The 22805-nt window shown below is 42.2% G+C and overlaps 1 protein-coding gene across 5 annotated transcripts in view; it reads right to left on the bottom strand.

Annotated features, from left to right (window-relative positions):
• The window catches only part of PTN (pleiotrophin), a 152908-nt gene that overhangs the window by 6116 nt on the left and 123987 nt on the right, over positions 1 to 22805 (bottom strand). For all 5 annotated transcript variants that reach the window (XM_086395408.1, XM_086395409.1, XM_086395410.1 and 2 more), the window contains 3 exons: positions 21435 to 21550; positions 20105 to 20278; positions 17415 to 17576 (listed from right to left, as the gene is read on the bottom strand). In XM_086395408.1, the coding sequence (XP_086251534.1) occupies positions 17415 to 17576; positions 20105 to 20278; positions 21435 to 21550 (452 nt within the window). The remainder of the gene's footprint in view (positions 1 to 17414; positions 17577 to 20104; positions 20279 to 21434; positions 21551 to 22805) is intronic.

Raw genomic sequence — 22805 nt, 5'->3', positions numbered from 1 at the left:
TGCCATTTCTTCTTTTATGGACTCAATACATTTGTAATACTTCTAGAATTATATATGGAATATATGCGTGCATGCATGCTAACTAGCTTCAGTTGTGTCCAACTCTTTGAGACCCTAATGTCTACTCTATTCATGAGATTCTCCAGGGAAGAATACTGGAGTAGATTGTCATGCCCTCCTCCAGGGGATCTTCCCAAACAAGGAATTGAACCCACATCTCTTGACCACTCCTGCACTGGCAGACAGGCAGATTCTTTACCACTAGCACCACCTCGGAAGCCCGTATGGAATATATACATCCCACTATATATATCCACCTTCATAGGGCTGCTCCTCAGTGATGTGCTAATATCTGCCCTTTCCCTCACTGCCCACCTTCCTTTTGCTCAAGTCTATTTCATAACAACACCAACCACTCTCCTCTCTACTACCTGCCCTTCTACACAAGTTTACTTTTGACATCAAGTACAGTACATTAAAAATAGTATACTTCTGTGTCAAAATGCAGACTAAGCATGTCAGGAACCTTTGAGCAACCTCTGTCTGCCCGCATTCACTTAGGGGTGACTCAACACTTAACTGTGTTGCCTCAAAATAGCAAGTTCAGCTATGAAAGCGTGGTGAGTAATGTGGACTTAACAGAGGGTTTAGTGGAGATGAGGAAATTATTTCATCAACTACCCAGAGCAAGTTTAGTAAATGTCCCTAAGCAGGTCAGCTATTTTCCAAAGCAACTCCCTGTGGATCAGTAAACGAAGCTCTTCTCCCTTCACCCAGAGACTCCTCTTTTCAGCCCCTTTTCCCTCTTATCTCTCTGTTTCCTCCTCCTTGAAGGAAAAAGCTGAGACCACTACTGGCTTCTCCAACCCATCAAGAAAGGAATCCTCTCTAGGATGTGCTTTCTTTGTAGGGTAGAAGCGAGTGTGCTGGGGTCACTCCTAGGTCTGACCTATGCACATGGGTTTACCAGGACAAGAGTCGCCAAGTCAAACCCCTCTTTTAACTCAGCTCATTCATACTGTCCTTATGTATCAGTCACGCCTATTCATGTATCTGGAAATGTAAAAAAAACACTGAAAATGTTTGTGGACTTTTCCTCTGAGAGTCATGAGAGAGAAGAACGATGAAGATAGGAATCAAGAGATACTTCATCTGTATGTCCTTTAATCCAGGGTTTTCTCACTTGTATACAGTTACAGAAGGAAAACAAAAAACTGTGTGTGTTGTGGGTGTGTATGTTTGTATTCATATTCAGCTGCTACGTTGTTTTTTTCACCTTTGGCCAAAAAAAGTGTTTAAGTACTGAAGAAAATTCAAGAGAGGCAAATACAGCTAAAGCAAATAAAACTTGGCAAAGAATATGTAATTTTATGTAGGTAGCTTTAAGAATGTTGGCATAATTATGGCCATATATATTTGTGGGCTCAATAGCACGCAATTCTGATACCTGTGTTAGAGACTTATGTGTGCCTGTGTGTGTGTGTGTGTGTGTGTGTGTGTGTGGTTTGGCAGTCACTGGATGCTGTCATTCTTGGCAATCCTGCCGGCCCTATCTCCATTCCCTACCTACCTTGAAGAACTCTATAAGTCAGCTAGAATAGAGGATATACTTAAATCCACGTGTCTTGTCTCTCTAACACACACACACATACGCAGAAAGACACACACAACCACAGATGGTGGAATGAATGTCTAGGCTGCTTCTGTTCAGCAAAGCATCTGCTCCTTCCTCGGTCCACAGGCCCCTCTCAACACCTTACACTTCTTGACAGTGACCCCCCCACACAGAGTAACTGACCTCTTCTACATCAAAAGCAGAAAGAATACTTCTTTCTAATATGATATTTAAATGTTTAAAACTTTATTTCTGCAATAATGAGGGCATAGGTAGAAAATTTACCTTATTATAAAATGTTATAAATTATATGGTAGCCTAAGTCAGAAATGAAATATATTATTACAAACAATAAGTAGTGCCCACTAAGTACATCATTATTTTTCTATTATCATATCTAATGTTTAATATTTAATGACTGGTGCTATTGGAAACTCAAATTATGATTTATGGAAAAGGGGAAAAGCTTGAACTCTAGAATATTTAAAAACTCAGTAAGTACAGCTCCATGAATCATTTTTAATTCGCTCTTATATTTTTTTGGTTCCTATATATATATGTATACATTATATATGTATACACATTATAAATATATATATATATATAATGTATGTATATATCAGAATCAGTTGTGATGGGCTGAATTATGTCCCCCTCAAAAATTCCTACTGAATTCCTAACCCCTCAGAGTGTGAACATACTTGGAGACAAAGTTGTTACAGAGGTAAATAGGCTAAAATGAGGTCATTAGAGTGGGCCCTACCCCAGCATGAGTGGTGTCCTTGTAGTAAGAGGGAATTTGGACACAGACAACCCCAGGAAGAGGAGAGCGATCTATGAGCTGAGGAAAGCAGTCTGGAACAGACTCTTCCCTCACAGTACTGAGAGGGAATCAATCCTGCTAAAACCTTGTGAAAAAATTAATTTCTGCTGTTTCAGCCACCCAGCCTGTGGTACTTTGTTATAGCAGACAGTGAACGAATACATCCGTGAACTAGATAACACTAGCTGTCCTTTTTGTATATCCTTCAGATAACCCTCATTAGTTGCAGAAAATATACCTAAGTTTATTGTTATTTTTTAAAATATCCCCTAGATTTTAATTAACATCATTTGAATATGTGACTTTGATACTGTACACGGTAGGACTGTATGCATATGTGTGGTTTCAAGCTGCTCCAGACATTAATCCATCACTGGTCTCCACACCTCCAGATTTAGAGCAGCTGAGCTGTGTTTCAACAACACTCAATTCCACCCTGCCTCCACGCACCCAATGCTCTGTCTACAGCAGCAGCAAGTAGGTCTGAAGAGATTCTCCTCAACTTCTCTGCTGTTGCTGCTGCTGCTGCTAAGTCGCTTCAGTAGCGTCTGACTCTGTGCGACCCCAGAGATGGCAGGTCACCAGGCTCCCCCGTCCCTGGGATTCTCCAGGCAAGGATACTGGAGTGGGTTGCCATTTCCTTCTCCAATGCATGAAAGTGAAAAGTGAAAGTGAAATTGCTCAGTCGTGTCTGACTGTTAGCGACCCCATGGACTGCAGCCCACCAGGCTCCTCCGTCCATGGGATTTTCCAGGCAACTTCTCTACATGTTTTTAAACAGCAGTCTTCATAGCAGCTTAATTTATTACTCTGGTGCATGTCAGCAAAGGTCTGAAAATAAAGCTTTTCTGTAGAATGAAAATCATCCCTGGAATTATTTTCACCTTGCAAGAGCGAGCGCCAAGAATGTGTGAGCCTGTGGTAAACAGCTCTGGGCCCTGCCCTCTGTGTGCCCCAGCAGCAGGACACTGGGAAAATGTTTACCTGCTTCTTGCTCTTTGGATTTCTGATGAGCTCTTCTATAAATACTGCATTTTCCTCTAGAAAAAGTCTTTCTTTCCCCTAGCCTCTTTGAGCTGAGCAACAGCCAGCCTGCTTTGATTTCCCTGTAGGTTGCTGAAGGCTGTGCAATGCGGCAGAGCTGGCTGGAGTCACCGGGAACATGCAGAGTGTCTCTCCACCACTTGTTACCAGGGCACCCACCGGTGCCCTGGATCCTGGGGAAGCACGAGTATTTCAGAGTGGAGAGAAGGTAGCCCCAAAGCCAGCCCTGGGTGGAGCCTGGGAGGCCACCAAGTGTAACGGGGTGCCTGGCACTGCTGTATCTTACTCTGGAGGAAGTCAGCCCCTTTAAGGACCCCCATTGGAGAAAAGTGGCACTAAAAGTTATTATGTGCTCCCATGTGGTTATTATACAAAGAAAAGCTGAGTCAAAAGTATCTGATGCAGCTCAATCGTAAATGACCCCAAACATACTTATACTAATGTTTTAGAGTTCAGCTCAGTACAGTCACTGAGTCGTGTCCAACTCTTTGCAATGACCACCTGGACTGCAGCAGGCCAGGCCTCCCTGTCCATCACCAACTCCCAGAGTTTACTCAAACTCATGTCCATTGAGTCAGTGATGCCATCCAACCATCTCATCCTCAGTTGCGCCCTTCTTCTCCCGCCTTCAATTTTTCCTAGCATCAGGGTCTTTTCCAATGAGTCAGTTCTTCACATCAGGTGGCCAAAGTATTGGAGTTTCAGCTTCAGCATCAATCCTTCCAATGAATAGTCAGGACTGATCTCCTTTAGGATGGACTGGCTGGATCTCCTTGCAGTCTGAGGGACTCTCAAGAGTCTTCTCCAACATCACAGTTCAAAAGCATCAATTCTTCAGTGCTCAGCTTAATTTATAGTCCAACTCTCACATCCATACATAACTACTGGAAAAACAATAGCTTTGACTAGATGGACCTTTGTTGGCAATGTAATGTCTCTGCTTTTTAATATGCTGTCTCAGTTCAGTTCAGTCCCTCAGTCATGTCCGATCTTTGCGACCCCATGAATCGCAGCAGGCCAGGCCTCCCTGTCCATCACCAACTCCTGGAGTTCACTCAAACTCATGTCCATCGAGTCAGTGATGCCATCCAGCCATCTCATCTTCTGTCGTCCCCTTCTCCTCCTGCCCCCAATCCCTCCCATCATCAGGGATCAAGGTCTTTTCTAAGGAGTCAACTCTTCGCATGAGGTGGCCAGAGTATTGGAGTTTCAGCTTTAGCATCAGTCCTTCCAATGAACACCCAGGACTGATCTCCTTTAGAATGGACTGGTTGGATCTCCTTGCAGTCCAAGGGACTCTCAAGAGTCTACTCCAACACCACAGTTCAAAAGCATCAATTCTTCGGCGTTTAGCTTTCTTCACAGTCCAACTCTCATATCTATACATGACCACTGGAAAAACCATACCCTTGACTGTAGGGACCTTCATTGGCAAAGTAATATCTCTGCTTTTTAATATGCTGTCTAGGTTGGTCATAACTTTCCTTCCAAGGAGCAAGTGCCTTTTAATTTCATGGCTTCAGTCACCATCTACAGTGATTTTGGAGCCCCCCAAAATAAAGTATGTCACTGTTTCCACTGTTTCCCCATTTATTTGCCATGAAGTGATGGGACCAGATGCCATGATCTTAGTTTTCTGAATGCTGAGTTTTAAGCCAACTTTTTTACTTTCTTTCACTTTCATCAAGAGGCTCTTTAGTTCTTTTTTGCTTTCTGCCATAAGGGTGGACAAAAACCTAAACTATTCAGTTATTTTAGAATACCTAAAGAGATACCATAGGAAGCAATTTAGGAAGAATTGGTATAATAGAGAAGAACTCTGGACACAGACTCTCTTGACTTCAAGCCTGGCCCCTCACTGGCTAGTGACCTTGTGCATGTTGCAACCTTAGTGTCCTGATTTGTAAAATGCAAACCAAACTCCTTGGGGCTGCTGTGGGGACCAAGTGAGACAGTGCGTGCTAAGGGCTCAGTATAATGCCTTTCCGGGTTTCCCAGGTGGCTCAGTGGGTAAAAAATCTGCCTGCAAAGCAGGAGACATAAGAGACACGGGTTCGATCCCTGGGTTGGGAAGATCACCTGGAGGAGGACATGGCAACCCACTCCAGTATTTGTGCCTGGAGAATCCCTTGGACTGAGGAGGCTGGAGGGCTATAGCCCATAGGTTCACGAAGAGTCGGACACGACTGCAGCGACTGAGCACAGACGCACATCATACTCAGTAAACAGCAACTACTCTTGTTACACTCAAGAAATGCTGATGATAATAGCTGTAACCTAAAACTTGAAGCAGAAGTTCTCAATCCAGAAGTTAGAAAGGAAAAATGCAGAAGCTTCAGGGGAAAATAAAAAGAAGGTCCCTCAACCCAGTATCTAATTAGTGCAAACATTGTTCTATTATGCAGCCTTCCTTGATACTAATTATTACATAGCTGTTTTGTGTGTACACAGCTAATGAGCCTCTGAACATGGAATTTACCAAGGGAGATAAAGCAGATACACAACATGAAGTAAACCCTACAAATATTTATAGCTGCTAGTCCTCACAGCTGTCCTGGCAATTAGAAGCAAAAATTCTTTAATAAGGATGGGAGTAAAATACCCAGGTGACTCTTCTTCCAAGCGAGTGCCCTGTGCTTTAACTGTGATTTCTCTGTACATTTTTGTTGCAGCCAATGAATGAATGGTGTGCTCTAGTGACCCAGAACAGGATAGTTTATTTACTTGGATACATCATTCAGGGAATTCCCTGGTAGCTCAGATAGTAAAGAATCTGCCTGCAGTGCAGGAGACCCAGGTTTGATCCCTGGGTCGGGAAGATCCCCTGGAGACGGAAATGTCAACCCACTCCAGTAGTCTTGCCTGGAAAATCCCTGGACACAGACAAGATGTCCCATCTTGGACAATGGGGTCACAAGAGTCGGACTTGACTTAGCGACTAAACCACCACCACCATTCATTCATCAAGTCAGTACTATTTGTTAAGCTCCTCTCATGGACTATGGACCTGAGTTGTAGTAACTTGCATAGGTGAATGGGTAGTGGCTCCTGACCTCCAGTGCTTCAGTGTGGGGCAAGGCAGACATGCACTCATTGCAGAGGCAGTGATGAATGTCTTATCACAGGAGCCAGCCCTTAGAGATAAGGCAGTCACTGCAGGCTTGGGCAGGGAAGTCTGCAAGTTCTCATAGGGATCTCCTTTCTAATCCTCAACAAAAACAAGCTCTTTTTGGCCTCAGGACTCTGAACTTCCCCTTGTTTTATTTAAAATGGTAGTATGGCTTTGTTTTCTTGGGCTCAAAAATCACTGCAGATGGTGCCTGCAGCCATGAAATTAAAAGATGCTTTCTCCTTGGAAGAAAAGCTATGACAAACCTAGACAGTGTATCAAAAAGCAGAGATATTACTTTTCAGACAAAGGTCCATATAGTCAAAGCTATGGTTTTTCCAATAATGTATGAATGTGAGAGTTGGACCATAAAGAAGGCTGAGCACTGCAGAATTGATGCTTTTGAATTGTGTTGGAGAAGATTCTTGAGAGTTCCTTGGACTGCAAGGAGATCAAACCAGTCAATCCTATAGGAAATAAATCCTGAATATTCATTGGAAGGACTAATGCTGAAGCTGAAACTCTAATACTTTGGCCACCTGATGGGAAGAACTAACTCAGTGGAAAAGACTTTGATGCTGAGAAAGATTGAGGGCAGGAGGAGAAGGGGGTGACAGAGGATGAAATGGTTGGATGGCATCATCGACTCGATGGACATGAGTTTGCACAAGCTCTGGGAGATGGAGAAGGACAGGGAAGCGTGGCGTGCTGCAGTCCATGAGGTCACCAAGAGTCAGACACAACTGAGCGACTGAACAACAAAACATTGTAGCTAGCTGCTATTTGTCTTCAAGTCCAAGTTCAAAAGTGACCTCTCAAAGGTGCTCTCCCCAGTTACACTGTCTTAGCCCCCTTCTCTCTTGGTCACTCTAACACTTGGCTCTTTAGATATTAAGACCACTTTCTTCAATACATAGTTCTCATTTTAATTATTAGTTGTTTATTTTGGTCACTATTATCTACCCACTATCACCACTAGAACACAGAAATAAGAGGGAAGGAAACATTTAACATCAGTAGCACCTAAGATGCAATCTGCAAGCTCTTAATTATTAGTTGTTTATTTTGGTCACTATTATCTACCCACTATCACCACTAGAACACAGAAATAAGAGGGAAGGAAACATTTAACATCAGTAGCACCTAAGATGCAATCTTAAGATTTTATAAATAAATGAATATATTGGAAACTATGTCAAAGGACAGCATGCTTCTCTCAGAGCACTTGGAACTCTCTGCAGTACACTGGGATTTATCTCCTTCTCCTACTGCACTACTGGTCCATGTAGATCATTGTATCCCTGGTGCTGACCTAACCTATAGCACCCACTCCATAAACATTTGCTGAATAAACAAGCTGGGTTTTATAGAATGAAATGTATAAAGCATAGGAGAAGGGAAACAGGTCGAAAGTTTTTAGAATAACAGGTATAGAGAAATGGACATATAACAAATCATGGCCCAGGGATCCATCTGTGGGAGTTTGGTGTGGTTGGGGCGGAGTCTATGAGCAATGCCTGGAGCAAGGATCCAGAAGAGCCAAAGTGGATGATGCATGAGCAGCAAGTCCTGCTAAGGAGCCAGGATCTGATTCTGTGCTCATAGAAGTGACACTCAAAGAGGGATTTTAGGAAGAATAAGTGGGTCTGAAATTCATTACTTTTCTTAGATAAGAAATTGAGAGGCCTATATGGAATAGATACAGGGGTAGGAGGTGTATGTAATGCAGGAAATCTAGAGTCAGGCTGCCTTATATTTAAGTCCTGGCTCCTCTGCCTATTATCTGTATCACCTTACACTAGGCATTTAAGTTTTCTAAGCCATAGTTACCATATATGTAAAATTGGGGATGATCATAACTATTTCACAGAGATTTTGTGAATATTCAATGACAATATATGAGCATTTACCCAACTATAATAAAAACCTATCAGGCTTTCAGGCTTCCCTTAGCTCAGCTGGTAGAGAACCTGCCTGTAATGCAGGAGACCCAGTTCAGTTTCTGGGTTGGGAAGATCCCCTGGAGAAGGGATAAACAACCCACTCCAGTATTCTTACCTGGAGAATCCCATGGACAGAGAAGCCTGGCGGGCTATAGTCCATAGGGTCACAGAGTCAGACACGACTGAAGCAACTTAGCACGCACACACCAGGCTCTCACAAAATATTAACTCTAGTCTCTATTGGTGTAAATCACCATAATTCTTTTGCCTGAAAAAGTGCTGAGGGAAACACCCACCTCAAGAAATCCGTTTGGAAGGAAGGAAACATTCTACAAAATACTGCACATTTATCAAAGATTTTTACATAAATTACTTTTATCTATGCAACGTGCTATGAGATATTCATTGTAGATTTTAGTTTCCAGAAGACAAAACAGATATTCCAATAAAAGGTGGGCAGATTTAGATTTTCTCACTTCAAGAACAGTATCATGGATGGGAAATAAAATAGATATTCAAAGATTGCCACAAGCAGAATGAAAAAGAAATGAAAACCTTGAGGCCAAACTGAGTAAGACCGTTTCTCCCTGATCAAAAAGAACAAATTCCCAGGAGTTCTCTTTCTGGTCACATGCAAGGGCAGCAGCCATCGACCCCCCAGGGGTCTCAGAAAGGAGGAAGCCCCTCCCAGACTGGCTGGCACTGGGATTCTGTGCACTGACCTCTCTGAACACGTTCAAAGTCTCTCGGCCTAACAAAGTTCATCCACAGAGTATCGCCATGCTCATTCCCAAGAGACGTCAGAGCCCAAAAAATAGAAAGAAATACTGGGGAGTGTCTTTTATCTTTTAAAGAACTAACCAAAGAATCTATTTAGCAGGAGAGAATTGAGAATGCGGGAAATATAACTTTACTGACCCCCTTTCCCATTTAATGATCAACTGCCAAATGCTGTGCTCTGCACACTGCCGAGTCTCGCACTTAAATGGCTGCTGTGCTTTTGATCTTTAAAGATGAATCGTCAAAGCTGAGAAGCCTAGGAAATCATCCAAAAGAGAGAGAACAGCAACGTAGCAAAGCTTTTAGAAATAGCCGGGAAGAAATGAAAGGAATCAGGGTTATCGAGAGCAGGGAAACTAGACAAGAACTTGGCACTAGCGGAGTGTACATTGGTGGACAGGATGGCAGGAGTTGTTGCCTGGACCAGCTGTGAGACAGCCATCCATCCGTGTGCTCCTCACCCTGCCTCTCCGGGAAACCGTTTGTCAATGCCCTCTGTCACACAAACTCGGAAGCAGACACATGCCAAGCTGGCCTGTCGGAATCAAAAGGAGTTTCACATACTTTCTAGTATTTATGTATCTTGTTCATAAAGCAACGAATGATTTCCATGTCAAGGAACACTCAAGGTTCTAGAATGATCCAACATGATCATCGTGCTATATCATTTGTGGCGCCTAGGAGGATCTCAGCTTCTCTAGGTGCCTCCCACACAAGTCCCCTCCTCGGCCTCATCTCTGACTCTGCACTCAGGTGATAGCTACCAGCAGCCTGCTCCCCTGGGCTGCATCTGCACCCACAGACGGGCCAGCCTGGAGGACCCCAGCCCCCCCACAGATAGGCCATCCTGCCAGCCTCATTCAGCTGGACCACCTTCTAAGTCTACGGTGAGTCCGTCCTCCAAGGAAACCATGGAGAAACACTCACTACCCTCTGAAGGGTTCTCTGCTCTGATCTTTGTTATAGCACTGTCAACCCTTGCTGGCCACATTTCCAATTTCTGCCCTTGCTCAACAGCTCAAATATTCCTGTACATTATTTTCAAACAGAAAAGACCAAAATGACTCAACAAAGAATGATTGGTGGTTCCAATAAGAAAAGACCTCTCTCTATAGTTGCTTCCCTGATAGCTCAGTTGGTAAAGAATCCGCCTGCAATGCAGGAGATCCCAGTTCAATTCCTGGGTGGGGAAGTTCTGCTGGAGAAGGGATAGGCTACCCATTCCAGTATTCTTGGGCTTCCCTTGTGGCTCAGCTGGTAAAGAATCCACCTGCAATGTGGGAGACCTGGCTTCAATGGAAGATCCCCTAGAGAAGGGAAAGGCTACCCACTCCAGTATTCTGGCCTGGAGAATTCCATGGACTGTATAGTCCATGGGGTTGCAAAGAGTCAGACATGACTGATGGACTTCCACTTTCTTTCTTTCTCTCTATAGTTGAGTACTCAACTGGTCCAGTATGATTTTTCTCCAAGAAATGTCATCAGTGCCTCTTCCAGCCCAACAGGAGAGAAGGGTAGGTCTAATGATACACTCCAACACATACTCCCTGGAGGATCACTCACTGAATATCAATTCAAATCCTTTTCAGCTTCTCCTTTGTATTTATAAGCAAAGTTTAGAAAGTTTTAGACATTTTCCAGACCCTCTTGCAGCAGAATTTTATATGTGACCTAGTTTACACCATGCAGGCACTCTTAAATGAGTCTTAGAGCAGAGCAAGCAGAAAATAAGGTCAAATTTGGGGAGACTGGACATTTTGGCAAGAAGGGAGGTAGAAGCGTTTGGCTTTGGGGTACAGGGAGGGTGAAGCTTCCAGTGTCCAGCTCTTAGCATTACATGTGTCAAGCAGTCGGTACTTTGAGCAAGAGGGTCTCTGTTCTATCAGTCACGTATGGTGTGATTAGACATTTCTCCTGGATCTGATGTCTTCTCGGCAATATTGCTGAATCCAAGTCAAATCCTCTGGCCCTTCCGGAGAGTCTGTGAGCTATATAAAACTCTTCAATCAACCCCTTTCTGCTTCACTAGCTAGAATAGATCTTGCTGCAGCTAAAATCTCTTCAACAGACACAGGATTTTCTTAATTAAAAATTTTAATTAATACTCTGAATTTCTTTTCCTAAGAAATTAAAATCTTAAGTGCCCAACACAATGACTCACCAATTTCTCCCTGCCAGATTCTGGCAGCAATTAAGCAAATTCCAGTTATAATCTGTCAGTCAGTCAATGACCCTCCCCAGCGCAATCTGTCCTTACCCCAGGAAAGCTACATTTCAATTCTACATCTTCCCATTCTTAAGTCTGTATAGGATATCAATATTCTCCCTTCTTCTGGGTATACAATTCAGAAGTGAATGACTAAAAGCTCTCTTCAGAGTAAGTGGGATTCCAACACAAGAGAAGCTTTAGATAAGGATCGAAATGTTTCACTGAAACTTCGAACCAAGGCTAGAGTGTAGCGTTTGTATAAGATTGCCACAGCAGTAAGAACCACTTCTTTACCTCAAAGGTAATGCTGTGAGAATGAAGCACTATGAATTTTAAGACAATTTTTAACCAAATCAAGTGGGATATTTAGTCATTTCCCAACATTTAGATGGCAATTCTAGATATTAAGCACCTCCTCTCCCCAGGCAAGTCTTTCAGTCTTTTAACCTCATTAATAATCAAGTCACAACGATTATCCCACAAGGAGGATGTTCTCCCATCTTTCCTCAATTTAATGCTGGGTCATCACAGCCTTACAAACATCTTAATATTCCATTCTAAAATTTAAAGAGCATGTTTTTCACACTGAGAATCATGCAGTTTGCATATTAATCCACTACCATTTCTCAAAACAAGAGGCCAATAACCAAGCAAAAGAGTTTTACAAAACAAGCAGAAAAAAAAAAAAATCCCAGAACTTAATGTTGTGTTTCATGAGAAGGATAATGTTGGAGGAAAGTATATTCTGGCTATGAGGTCAGTGACTGGGTTAAAAAGACAGACAAATGATGTCAAAAGAGAACAAAGCCTGGAATGATTCTGCTACTAAGCAATAGGGGGACTTGGATGAATCACCGATTTCCTTTGTTCTCATTTGTTACATGAGGGCCCCATCAATCACAGGCAAGGTCCCTGGAAGCTCTACCGTGTAATGAGTCTAGGAATCGGGATTTATCTAATACTGCTAGAGTTTCATGAGTTTATAATCCCTAAGCAGCACGTGTGTGTGTGTGCGTGTGCGCTCAGTCATGCCTGACTCTGCGACTCCACAGACCATAGCCCGCCAGGCTCCTCTATCCAAGGGATTTTCCAGGCAAGAATACTGGAGTGGGTTGCCATGCCCTTCTCCAGGACCTAGGGGCAACACAGAACAATTGAAAAGGCAGTGGGTCTTCCTAGTCAGCTAACTTTACATTTGAATCTTGGTTTCAACACTTACAAGCTGTGAAACCTCAGGCAAGTTGCTTAAACTCTCTGAACCCTATGTTTCCTCATATAAAAGCAGGATAAACAAAATGCACTACAAAGTGTTGTTTGATGCTTGAATTAAATGATGAGGAGTACCTATGACAGTGCTTGAGTCAAAATTAGTGGGTCCCCTACCTCCCTGTCTTTTTTATGTGTTTTATAAGCTAAAACACAAGAGAGCATCGATGACTTACTCTTTCCTGAATAAAGGAAGAAACTAATTTATAATTGTATAATTTTGAGAAAAATTTCTTTAAATCATTTCTTTACTACAGCTTCCACCACTCTTTGGTGGATCAGTTTACAAAACATTTTTTTCCTTTTATTAATAGCATTTATTTTATAAATATTTATTCATCACTTATGGTGTGCTGCTCCATGTTCTAAGCAAAAGGGATACAGTGGAGAATAAAATAGACTAAGTCCCCATCCTCCTGGAACTTATATTCTGGGAAATGTCTTTCAGAACAGTTTTGGAAATAATGTTCTAAAAACTATCTTCTTCCATCTGGGCATCATCCCCCACATCACTGTTGGACTTAACAAAGCTCGTGTGTGAGTGCTAAGTCGCTTCAGTCGTGTCCAACTCTTCGTGACCCTACAGACTACAGCTCGCCAGGCTCCTCTGCCTATGGGGATTCTCCAGGCAAGAATATTGGAGTGGGTTGCCCTGCCCTCCTCCAGGGGATCTTCCTGACCCAGGGATCAAACCTGTGTTTCCTGTGGTTCCTGCACTGCAGGCAGATTCTTTACTGCTGAGCCACCTTTAGAAATCTCATCTTCTCTTATTTCAAAGGAAAATAAACTCATGGAGATTACCTAATACCCACACGAGATTAAGTAAGAAATCTACAGGGTACGAAAGAGAATATGAATTTAGAGTCAGCCAAGTGTGGACTCTTGTCATTTATTAGAGATGTAGCCCTTGGCAAATAAAGTAACCAGTGTTCTTCAGTATCCTTCATATCAAAATCTACTTACAAGGATATATGGAATTTTATGAGATAATATATGTAAAACACCTAGAGCAAGGTGAGAGAGTAGAAACAGAACAATACTAATTATAATAGAGATTCTATCTCGTTATGACTTGTTTCTCCATTGATTAGAAATAAATGAGCTATCTTAAGGGTAGAAATTGACACAGAGAAAGCTGTAACATCCATTCATGGTTATTTGGGAAAAAAATGGTATAAAAATATATACAACCCACACATGCCACCTGTTACATTTTTACGTAAACCATGAAAAATATGTCATGGAAAATGTGTGTGAATCCCATTAAGAAAATCTTCTATCTGACAGTCTTCCTAGCTCAACTCATATGGTAAGATTTTCAAAACTACTGCTGCTGATTTAGTTGGTCTGGGTTATACCTGGGCACTGGGATCTTTATAAGCTCCCATAGAAAATTGTGTGTGCAGCCCAAGCTGAGAACCTGGTGTGCAAACTGCATTCATAGAACCCTCTGTTATTGAGAGGGAAAAGATTAGTTTTAGCAAAGGTATGCTATGTACCAAAAGATTGGATCTTAATGACCTATGAGATGCATAACTGGTAGTGTTGTGAAATACAGAACTCACTTCAGGTAAGTCCATTTTCAATTAATTATATACTTTAAATTTTTGACATAAAAAATTAAGTAAAAAAATTTTGACATAAAACAACAGACTGCCTACACACTTGAAATATTGTTACCTCTATTTTTCAAGCCTGAACCAAACTTTTAACCTTCATTATGTATCCCTGGGGCTTCCCTGATAGTTCAGCGGTTAAAGCGTCTGCCTGCAATGCTGGAGACCCAGGTTCGATCCCTGGGTTGGGAAGATCCCCTGGAGAAGGAAATGGCAACCCACTCTAGTATTCTTGCCTGGAGAATCCTATGGATGGAGAAGCCTGGTAGGCTACAGTCCATGGGGTCGCAAAGAGTCGGACACGACTGAGCGACTTCACTTTCACTTTTACTTTATGTATCCCTAAATGGGAAATGTAAAAAAGGGAACTATTCACCAGTCGAATTAAAATGGAACCTCATTTAATGTATTTATCAAATATCCTGAGAAGTCTTTCTTAATCATGTTCCTCCTTTGTCCAACTCATTCCAGACTTTTCGACATTTTACATGTGCACCCAGCCCCACCACCATCCACCACCTGTCTAATCAAAATCCCATTTTTTTTTCTCCTCACCCCATCAAACTGCAGTTTCTCTCACCAAAGGAGAGAACAGGGAGGGCATGGAAGCTTGTGTGTGTGTGCCTTCCTATCCACGGTCCCTGTGAATTTTACTCTCAATTTTGGCTGATACTGAAATCACCTAAAAACCATTTTAATTTTTCAAAACTACTGATGCTGATTTAGTTGGTCTGGGTTATACCCGGGCACTGGGATCTTTATAAGTTCCCGCAGAAAATTGTGTGTGCAGCCCAGGTTGAGAACCAGTAGACTGGAACATGGAGACATCTTCAATCCCTTTTCTTTTCCACTCTATATTTATGCTGAAGATTTTGGTTCTCTGACTGGATTAAAAATCAACTAATTTGAAAACTGCATCTCTTAGTTCTTCCAGTCTGTGGACTCTCTCACCGAACAGACGAGGTGTGGGATTTTCATTAGATTTCTGTGTCATTGTTTCCAGAAGAGTGATATTTGTACCGTTGGCAGACAAACTCAGTGCACTGACTCTAGCCCCACGTTATGCCTTTCAAATACACACTACAACCAGCAGAGGTTTCCATGACCTGAGGAGAGCGGCCTGAATCCCAGACAGGCACCTGCAGGTCCAGCCTGCATCTGACCATCCTGAGATTGGAGGTAACCGTTTCTAAGGACCACTCCATCAGACTAAAGAGCAAGGCCTATGAAAGGGGTCCTTCCTGCCCATCAGCAGCAAGCCAGTCAATCCCCCTCAGTTTCTGGGGATATTTTTTCTGATTTTAACTTATTATGGACGTTTAATGTTCATTTTCCTGAGGTTTTCCTTATAATTAATCCAGCCAGTATGAATTTTCATATCCATTTTAGAGTCCATTTAAATGAGCAAAGGCCAAGGAGATATTTTAAGATAGAGTTCACCAAGGGCCATCATATTCACTTGCTAGGGCTACCATACACCAGATCACAGAGTGCATGGCTTAACAATAGGAGTTTATTTTCTCACAGTTCTAGAGGCCAGAAATGCAAGATCATGGTGTCAGCAAAGACGATTTCTTCTGAGGTCTCACTTATCGGCTTGTAGATGGCTGTTTTCTCCCTATGTCTTCACCTTGTCTTTCTTGTGTGTCTGTCTGTGTCCTAATCTCCTTATATACTGCTACTGCTGCTGCTGCTAAGTCGCTTCAGTCGTGTCCAACTCTGTGTGACCCCAGAGAGGCAGCCCACCAGGCTTCCCCGTCCCTGGGATTCTCCAGGCAAGAACACTGGAGTGAGTTGCCATTTCCTTCTCCAATGCATGAAAGTGAAAAGTGAAAGTGAAGTCGCTCAGTCGTGTCTGACTCCTAGCGACCCCATGGACTGCAGCCCACCAGGCTCCTCCGTCCATGGGATTTTCCAGGCAAGAGTACTGGAGTGGGGTGCCATTGCCTTTTCCCCTTATATACTAGTCATATTGGATTAGGACCCATCCTTATGACTTCATTTAACTTTAATTACTTCTTTAAAGACCTCATCTCCAGACCCAGTCACATTTGGAGAGACTGAGGGTTAAGACTTCAATATTTGAATTTGGGGGTATATAACTCATCCATAGAACCATGAAATAGAAGATTTTAATACCTTCTTGTCTCCCCTCAGCTGGGATTCTATCGTATGAAACCATGGCCATGATATTTAGTTTGGTTTACTGTCTCTAGCATGAAAGCTGACTTTCTGGGAATGAATACAAAAATAGCTCTACATAATTTTGGAATTCCATGATAAGCTAATCTAACTAAAAAAAATATTAGAACTACAGAACTTACCAAGTTAGGTAGTAGAAAAAGGAAAAATATAAAATCATGTAACTGATTTCATGAGAACTATATACATTGATTATCTAGGAGAGTTGATTTTGAATTTTCAGCCTTTTGATCTTCCTAAGTGTGTTCACACTTGTCAGGATGTGGTCCTGATTTAGGGCTGAGACTATAAGTCACCACTGTTGTTGTCATTGCTGTTTTAATCACTAATCTTATCTGACTCTTTTGCAAAGCTGTGGACTGTAGCCCGCCAGGCTCCTCTGTCTGAAGGATTTCCCAGGCAAGAATACTGGAGTGGGTAGCCATTTCCCTCTCCAGGGGATCTTCCCGACCCAGGGATCAAGCCTGCATCTTCTGCATTAGCAGGCAGATTCTTTATCACTGAGCCACCAGGGAAGCCAAGTAAGTCACCATAAAACTGTCTTAATTTGCCTGTCTTGTTAAGTTGTTTGTTTCTGCAAGGAGACTATTCCTATACCCTCATCAGTGCAGAGGACTTCAATCTGAACGCATCAACTGCCTGCTGCTGAAAAGTACTTGGTGGTGCTCAGTATATGGACTCTTTCCAATCCCTTTCTTAAGGTGATTCACTCAAGACTACCTTGTGGAAAATTTGCACATCTGAAGATCCTGCCTGAGCCCCTCAGTCCATTCAGATTAAAATTATGGTTCAGAGACAGGAACCTACCTTGAGGTTTGGACTTGGTCAGCTTGCCACAGGGCTTGGAGATGGTGACTGTCTTCTGGCAGTCGGCGTTGTGGAGGGCTCGCTTCAGGCTCCCAGTTCGGGTCTTCAGAGCCGTGTTCAGATCACATTCTCCCCAGGCCTGGAACTGGTATTTGCACTCCGCTGGAGGCAGGGTAGGACCAAACAGAAATCTCTGAGTTCCTCTTGGAGTACCATGAAAACAGACGCTTTTATTTTCGATTTTCTGTAGTGAAGTAATTGTTGGTTCACATGCGGTTGTGAAAAATAATACAGTGAGATCCCATATACCTTGCACCCAGTTTCCCTCTGTGGTGATATCCTGCATAGCTACAGCGCCACCAAGAACTTGTCATGGACACAGTCCAGAGAATCTATTTATTCATTGGAGAAGGAAATGGCAACCCACTCCAGTATTCTTGCCTGGAGAATCCCACGGACAAAGGAGCCTGGTGGGCTACAGTCCATGGGGTCGCCAAGAGTCGGACACGACTGAGCAACTAACACACACACAGTTTCACATGCTCTCATGTGTGTATATGGTATGTGGACACTGACTTCCGTGTGACTTTATCACATGTATAGATAAGAGTGAACACCCCCATCAATAACATTCAAACCACTTCTAACACAAAGGTCCCTTGGGTGATCCTTTTATAGTCATAGCTTAGCATCCTTCTTCCTTTCCTACCTCCTTGCCGTGCTGTGCTGTGTTTTCTTAGTCACAGTCATGTCTGACTTTTTGCGACCCCATGGACTGTAGCCTGCTAGGCTCCTCTGTCCATGGGGATTCTCCAGGTAAGAATACTGGGGTAGGTAGCCCATCCCTTGGCCAGGGGATCTTCCCGACCGAGAATCAAACCGGGGTCTCCTGCATTGCAGGTGGATGCTATACCAGCTGAGCTACCAGGGAAGCCCTTCCTACCTCCTGAACCCTTAGTAATTCCTAATCTGTTCTCTGCCTCTATAACTGTGTCATTTTAAGAACACTATATAAATGGAATCATACAGTATGTAATGTTTTGAGATTGGCTTTTTCACTCGGCAGAGTTTCCTGGAGGTCCATCCAACTGTATGAATCAATAGTCTGTTCCTTCCATTGCCGAGGAGTACTCCGTGGTATGCATGTACCCCAGTTTGTTTAACCATTCACCAGCTGAAGGATATCTGGGTTGTTTCCAGCTTTTGGCTATAACAACTAAATCTGCTATACAAATTCATGTATAAATTTTTATAGGAACATAAGTTTCCATTTTCTAGGATAAATGCCTAAGAGTGAAATCACTGCATTGTATAGTAAATACAAGTTTCATTTTGTGAAAAACTGCCATGCTCTTTTCCAGTGTGGCTCTCTGTTCTGTATTCCCATCACCAACGTGTGCATGATCCTGTACCTTGCTCGCATTTGATGTTATTTCTGACTTTAGCCATTCTTATCGGTGTGTAGTGTATAGTGATGCCTCATTGGTTTTCATTTTCATTTTCATCATGGAGAAAAGATGCTGAACATCTTTTGTTTGTTTGCCACCTATGTATCCTCTTTAGTAAAATGACTGTTTATGTCTTTTGCCCAATTTCTAATTGGATTGCTAGTTTTGAGAGCTCTTTATGTATTCTAGACATTTATATATATAAGACCTTTAAAACACATTTTAAGACATTTTATGTATAGATCTTTAGAGTAGTTGTACACAATTTAAGATCAAACGGTATCTGAATTTCACCATGCCTTTATAGAATTTACCTCCACTTATATAAAGGTATAACCCCAAAGGTTATAGAGAATGACAAAGATGTAGTGTATGCATTCATTACCCTTCTCCACTGTCCAGTAGCCAAAACACATTTCTGTAAACCAGTGAGAATATTTGGGGCATTGTGTCCCACTATGGCAAGAAAGAGAAGTCTAGAACGTGGGAAAAAAAAAAACAAAACAGGCAATTTTGGTGTTCCATGGTGGGTTTAGGGTCAAAAGTGTTGAAAGATTCCTTCTCAGATTGGGAGATGAGGTCAACAGGAAACTGGCAATAGTCCCTGAGCTAAAATCTATGAACAGTGGCTCAGAGCAGTCCAGCTGGGTTGGTGAGGAGAGAGCTATGAACCAGTGTGGCAAGTGGGGAGGGAGCAAGAGAGAGAGAGAAGGCCCGGAAGTAACAGAGAGAGAGATCTGGAGAAGGAGGAGACTAAGTAAGAAAGGAGGAAGGGAAGAAAAAAGGATCTAGAAATAGAAGCAAAGAGCACACTGTTAAGAGGGACCGAGGGCCTATTTTCTGCCCCTGTTGCTAAGGCAGTGGTCTCCATCAGGGACTACTCTGACCCTTTGCCCCGCCCCGAAAGGAAACATGCAGCAACATCCAGATACTTGCAGCTGTCATAGTTGCTGAGGTGGGGAGTGCTACCAGAAACTAGTGGATAAAAGTCAGGAATGCAGCTAAATATCCTACGATGCAAAGAGCAGCCCTCCCTCCAGGACAAGACAACTATCTGGTTCCAGATTCTAGCAGTACAGAAAACGAGGGACCCGCGGTTAGGCAAGATGCCAGGTTATCTTGTATCTGATAAAATAAACTTGTTAAAATAGAGTCAACCTCAAAAAGATACCCGGTGGAAGGATGCAAGAATTATCTCAGGATGGAAGATTAAATCAATAGGACAGTAAGGGTGGGACTCACCTCCAAATTGCTTTTTCCAGTTGCAGGGGATCTTACATCTCTGGGTCTTCATGGTTTGTTTACACTCAGCTCCGGTACGGGTGCCCTCGCGGGTGCCCAGCCCACAGTCCCCACTGGTGGGTACACACACACTCCACTGCCATTCTCCACAGTCAGACTTCTTCACCTTCTTTTCTGAAAGGGAAGAAGGAAAAATTATCAACGCCCAGAAAACTCTTTAGCTCCTGGATAAAACCAAGTTCATTCCTGAGCTCCTTAATTGCATGGTCTGTGATTTTACCTCTCTCTTCAGTGTCTAGGAAAGAGTAGAAACTCGGTGTTAGCTGAATGAATGACTGAATCAACCAATGACCAGGAGAAAACTAGGGAGCTAGAACTAATATTTATTTAATTCTTACTATGTGCCAGGGACTGCGCTAAGTGATGTACTGACACCTCCTTTCGAAGCGAATGTTGCTGAAAAAGAGAAGAAGATCAAAGTCAAGTTAAATCTAAAAAATAGGAAAATAGTCTATGAAAATTAACAGTTGTCAGAGTAGTCATTCCAATGTATGTCAATGCTTCTTTCTCTGTCTTAAGATGGAGTGGTGGTCATGGTTTAGTCACTAAGTTGTGTCCGACTCTTGCGCCCCCACAGGCTGTAGCCTGCCAGGCTCCTGTCTCTGGGATTCTCCAGGCAAGAATACTGGAGTGGGTTGCCATTTCCTTCTCCAGGGGATCTTCCAGACCCAGGGATCAAAACCAGGTCTCCTGTCTTGCAGGCAGATTCTTTACCAACTGAGTTACGAGCGAAGCCCATAGATGGAGTAACATGCACTAACTGTGATGGACCACAGACGTAACAGACTCTCAGCTCCACAGCCAACTTAGGACAATGTAAGTGACATAGAAAATGTGCTTTATTCCTGCTAAGATTCAGTTTCCTCCTTTGTTAATGAGATAAAACAAAATTTGCTTCTAGGACTCTTTTTGAAGAAGAGTATCAACCTAAGTTAAACATTTGATTGCCAATCAATTTTCTGAATGATGTAGCTGTTACTAATTATTATTTTAATTAATAGTTAATTTTCTGAATGATGTAGCTGTTACTAATTATTATTTTAATTAATAGTTAATGGTAACCATCTATATTTCAGGACTTAGAGTGGGGGGATGGGATAAGAGGGCATGTCACTTAGGTGTTCCTCTAAATACTTGGAAGAAAGGAAAGTGGGAAGAAAGGGAAAGAAGGAAAAAAGAGAGGGAAGGAAGGAGAAAAGACAAAAAGCAAGTAGCTGGATTAGATAGACATTAATCAAAGAAGACTTTTGTTCAAAACGATATTGCTCACCTGGTTTCTCTTTCTTTCCTGCTTCAGCGGTGTCCACAGCTGCCAAGATGAAAATAAATGCCAAAAAGGCAGCTGCAAATTTTCGACGTTGCTGCAGGTACTGTGGAGTCTGCATTCTAAGAATAAACAGAGAAATGGAGAAGGTGGAGTCAACCTAAGTCAAAGAAAGCTCACTGAACTCCTTGGTGAAGGACTCCAGTTTCCATTTCTGAAATATCAGATTTTAGGAAAATTTATATCAATTATATGGAGCAGAGTTCAATCTTTTCTCCGACATCCACTGAAGTAAGTGCTCTTCTGCAATCAGTCATGTATTCATTGATAAAATACAACAGTCCTTCACATAAGACTTCACACATAACCATTTGCTAAGTATGACTTAAGAGAAATGGAAGCAAAAGAATTTTGATGGCATGCATTGGAACAGACTCCTACAGTAAGTCCTACTGATAGTGACACTTGGTAATGGCAATGACTACAGTTACCCTTATAAGTCCTGAAGATTCCTAAAAACAACCATGATGTTTTCATCCATGTGTATAACGTGAGTAGACATAATGAATAGATTATCTGTGCAAGTATATGTTTGCTGTTATCTTCAGATGCATCCGTAATGATCAATATCTCTCATTTTGTTTTATCATCTCCATGATCACAATTGTCTTATCATCATAGTTGTATTATTCATTGGTCCACTGAAAAGTGAAGCCCAAAACAGAAGTAGAGCTAGCACACCTTCAATATACAGCAAAAACACTTCTAAACTCAAATGTACTAAAAAGCCTCTAAATTCTAGAATGGAGTCAAGGGTTTACATTTACTCATAATTTGAAATCTCCTCATTTGATATCAATAAAAAAAAATCCCAGGATAACATTAGCAAGACTCCTGTAGAACTTGAAGTCACTTGTGACAGCATCCTGTCAACATGATCGCCTTGCCAAGCATACTGGGGAAGGCGCCAGGACAAGTGCCAGGACAGCCCACTTCTTGAAGCTGTACCAAGTCACTGGCTACAGCAACTCACCTGGTAGTCATTGATCTCCATCTAGTATGTTCCTGATATTTTATACTTCATATAAAAATGATAGTAATGGCATACGCTCATTAACTCAGAATTTTTCTTCCAGAAGTGTAGACTGTTGACATGATTTTACATTCTCATGAATGTAAACAATAAAACCTCACATATATAAGGGACTAAGATCACTCTGTTCTGTAATTTCCTTTCCTCATTCAAGCCTATCTATAAAATGATATCCTTGTCAGTGATTTTTTCTCCCTTTCTGTAACACTGGAAATGCCCATTTTAGTGTTTTTTAATTGATGACTTTGGATTCCATTGTATGGATGAATATTTCATATTCATCA

The sequence above is a fragment of the Bos grunniens genome, chromosome 4 (genome assembly GCF_055505025.1).
Source record: "Bos grunniens cultivar Pamir isolate PY7600 chromosome 4, Bosgru_T2T1.0, whole genome shotgun sequence".
NCBI lineage: Eukaryota > Metazoa > Chordata > Mammalia > Artiodactyla > Bovidae > Bos > Bos grunniens.
Note: the sequence above shows the minus strand (reverse complement) of the source record. Positions and strands in the feature narration are given on the sequence as shown.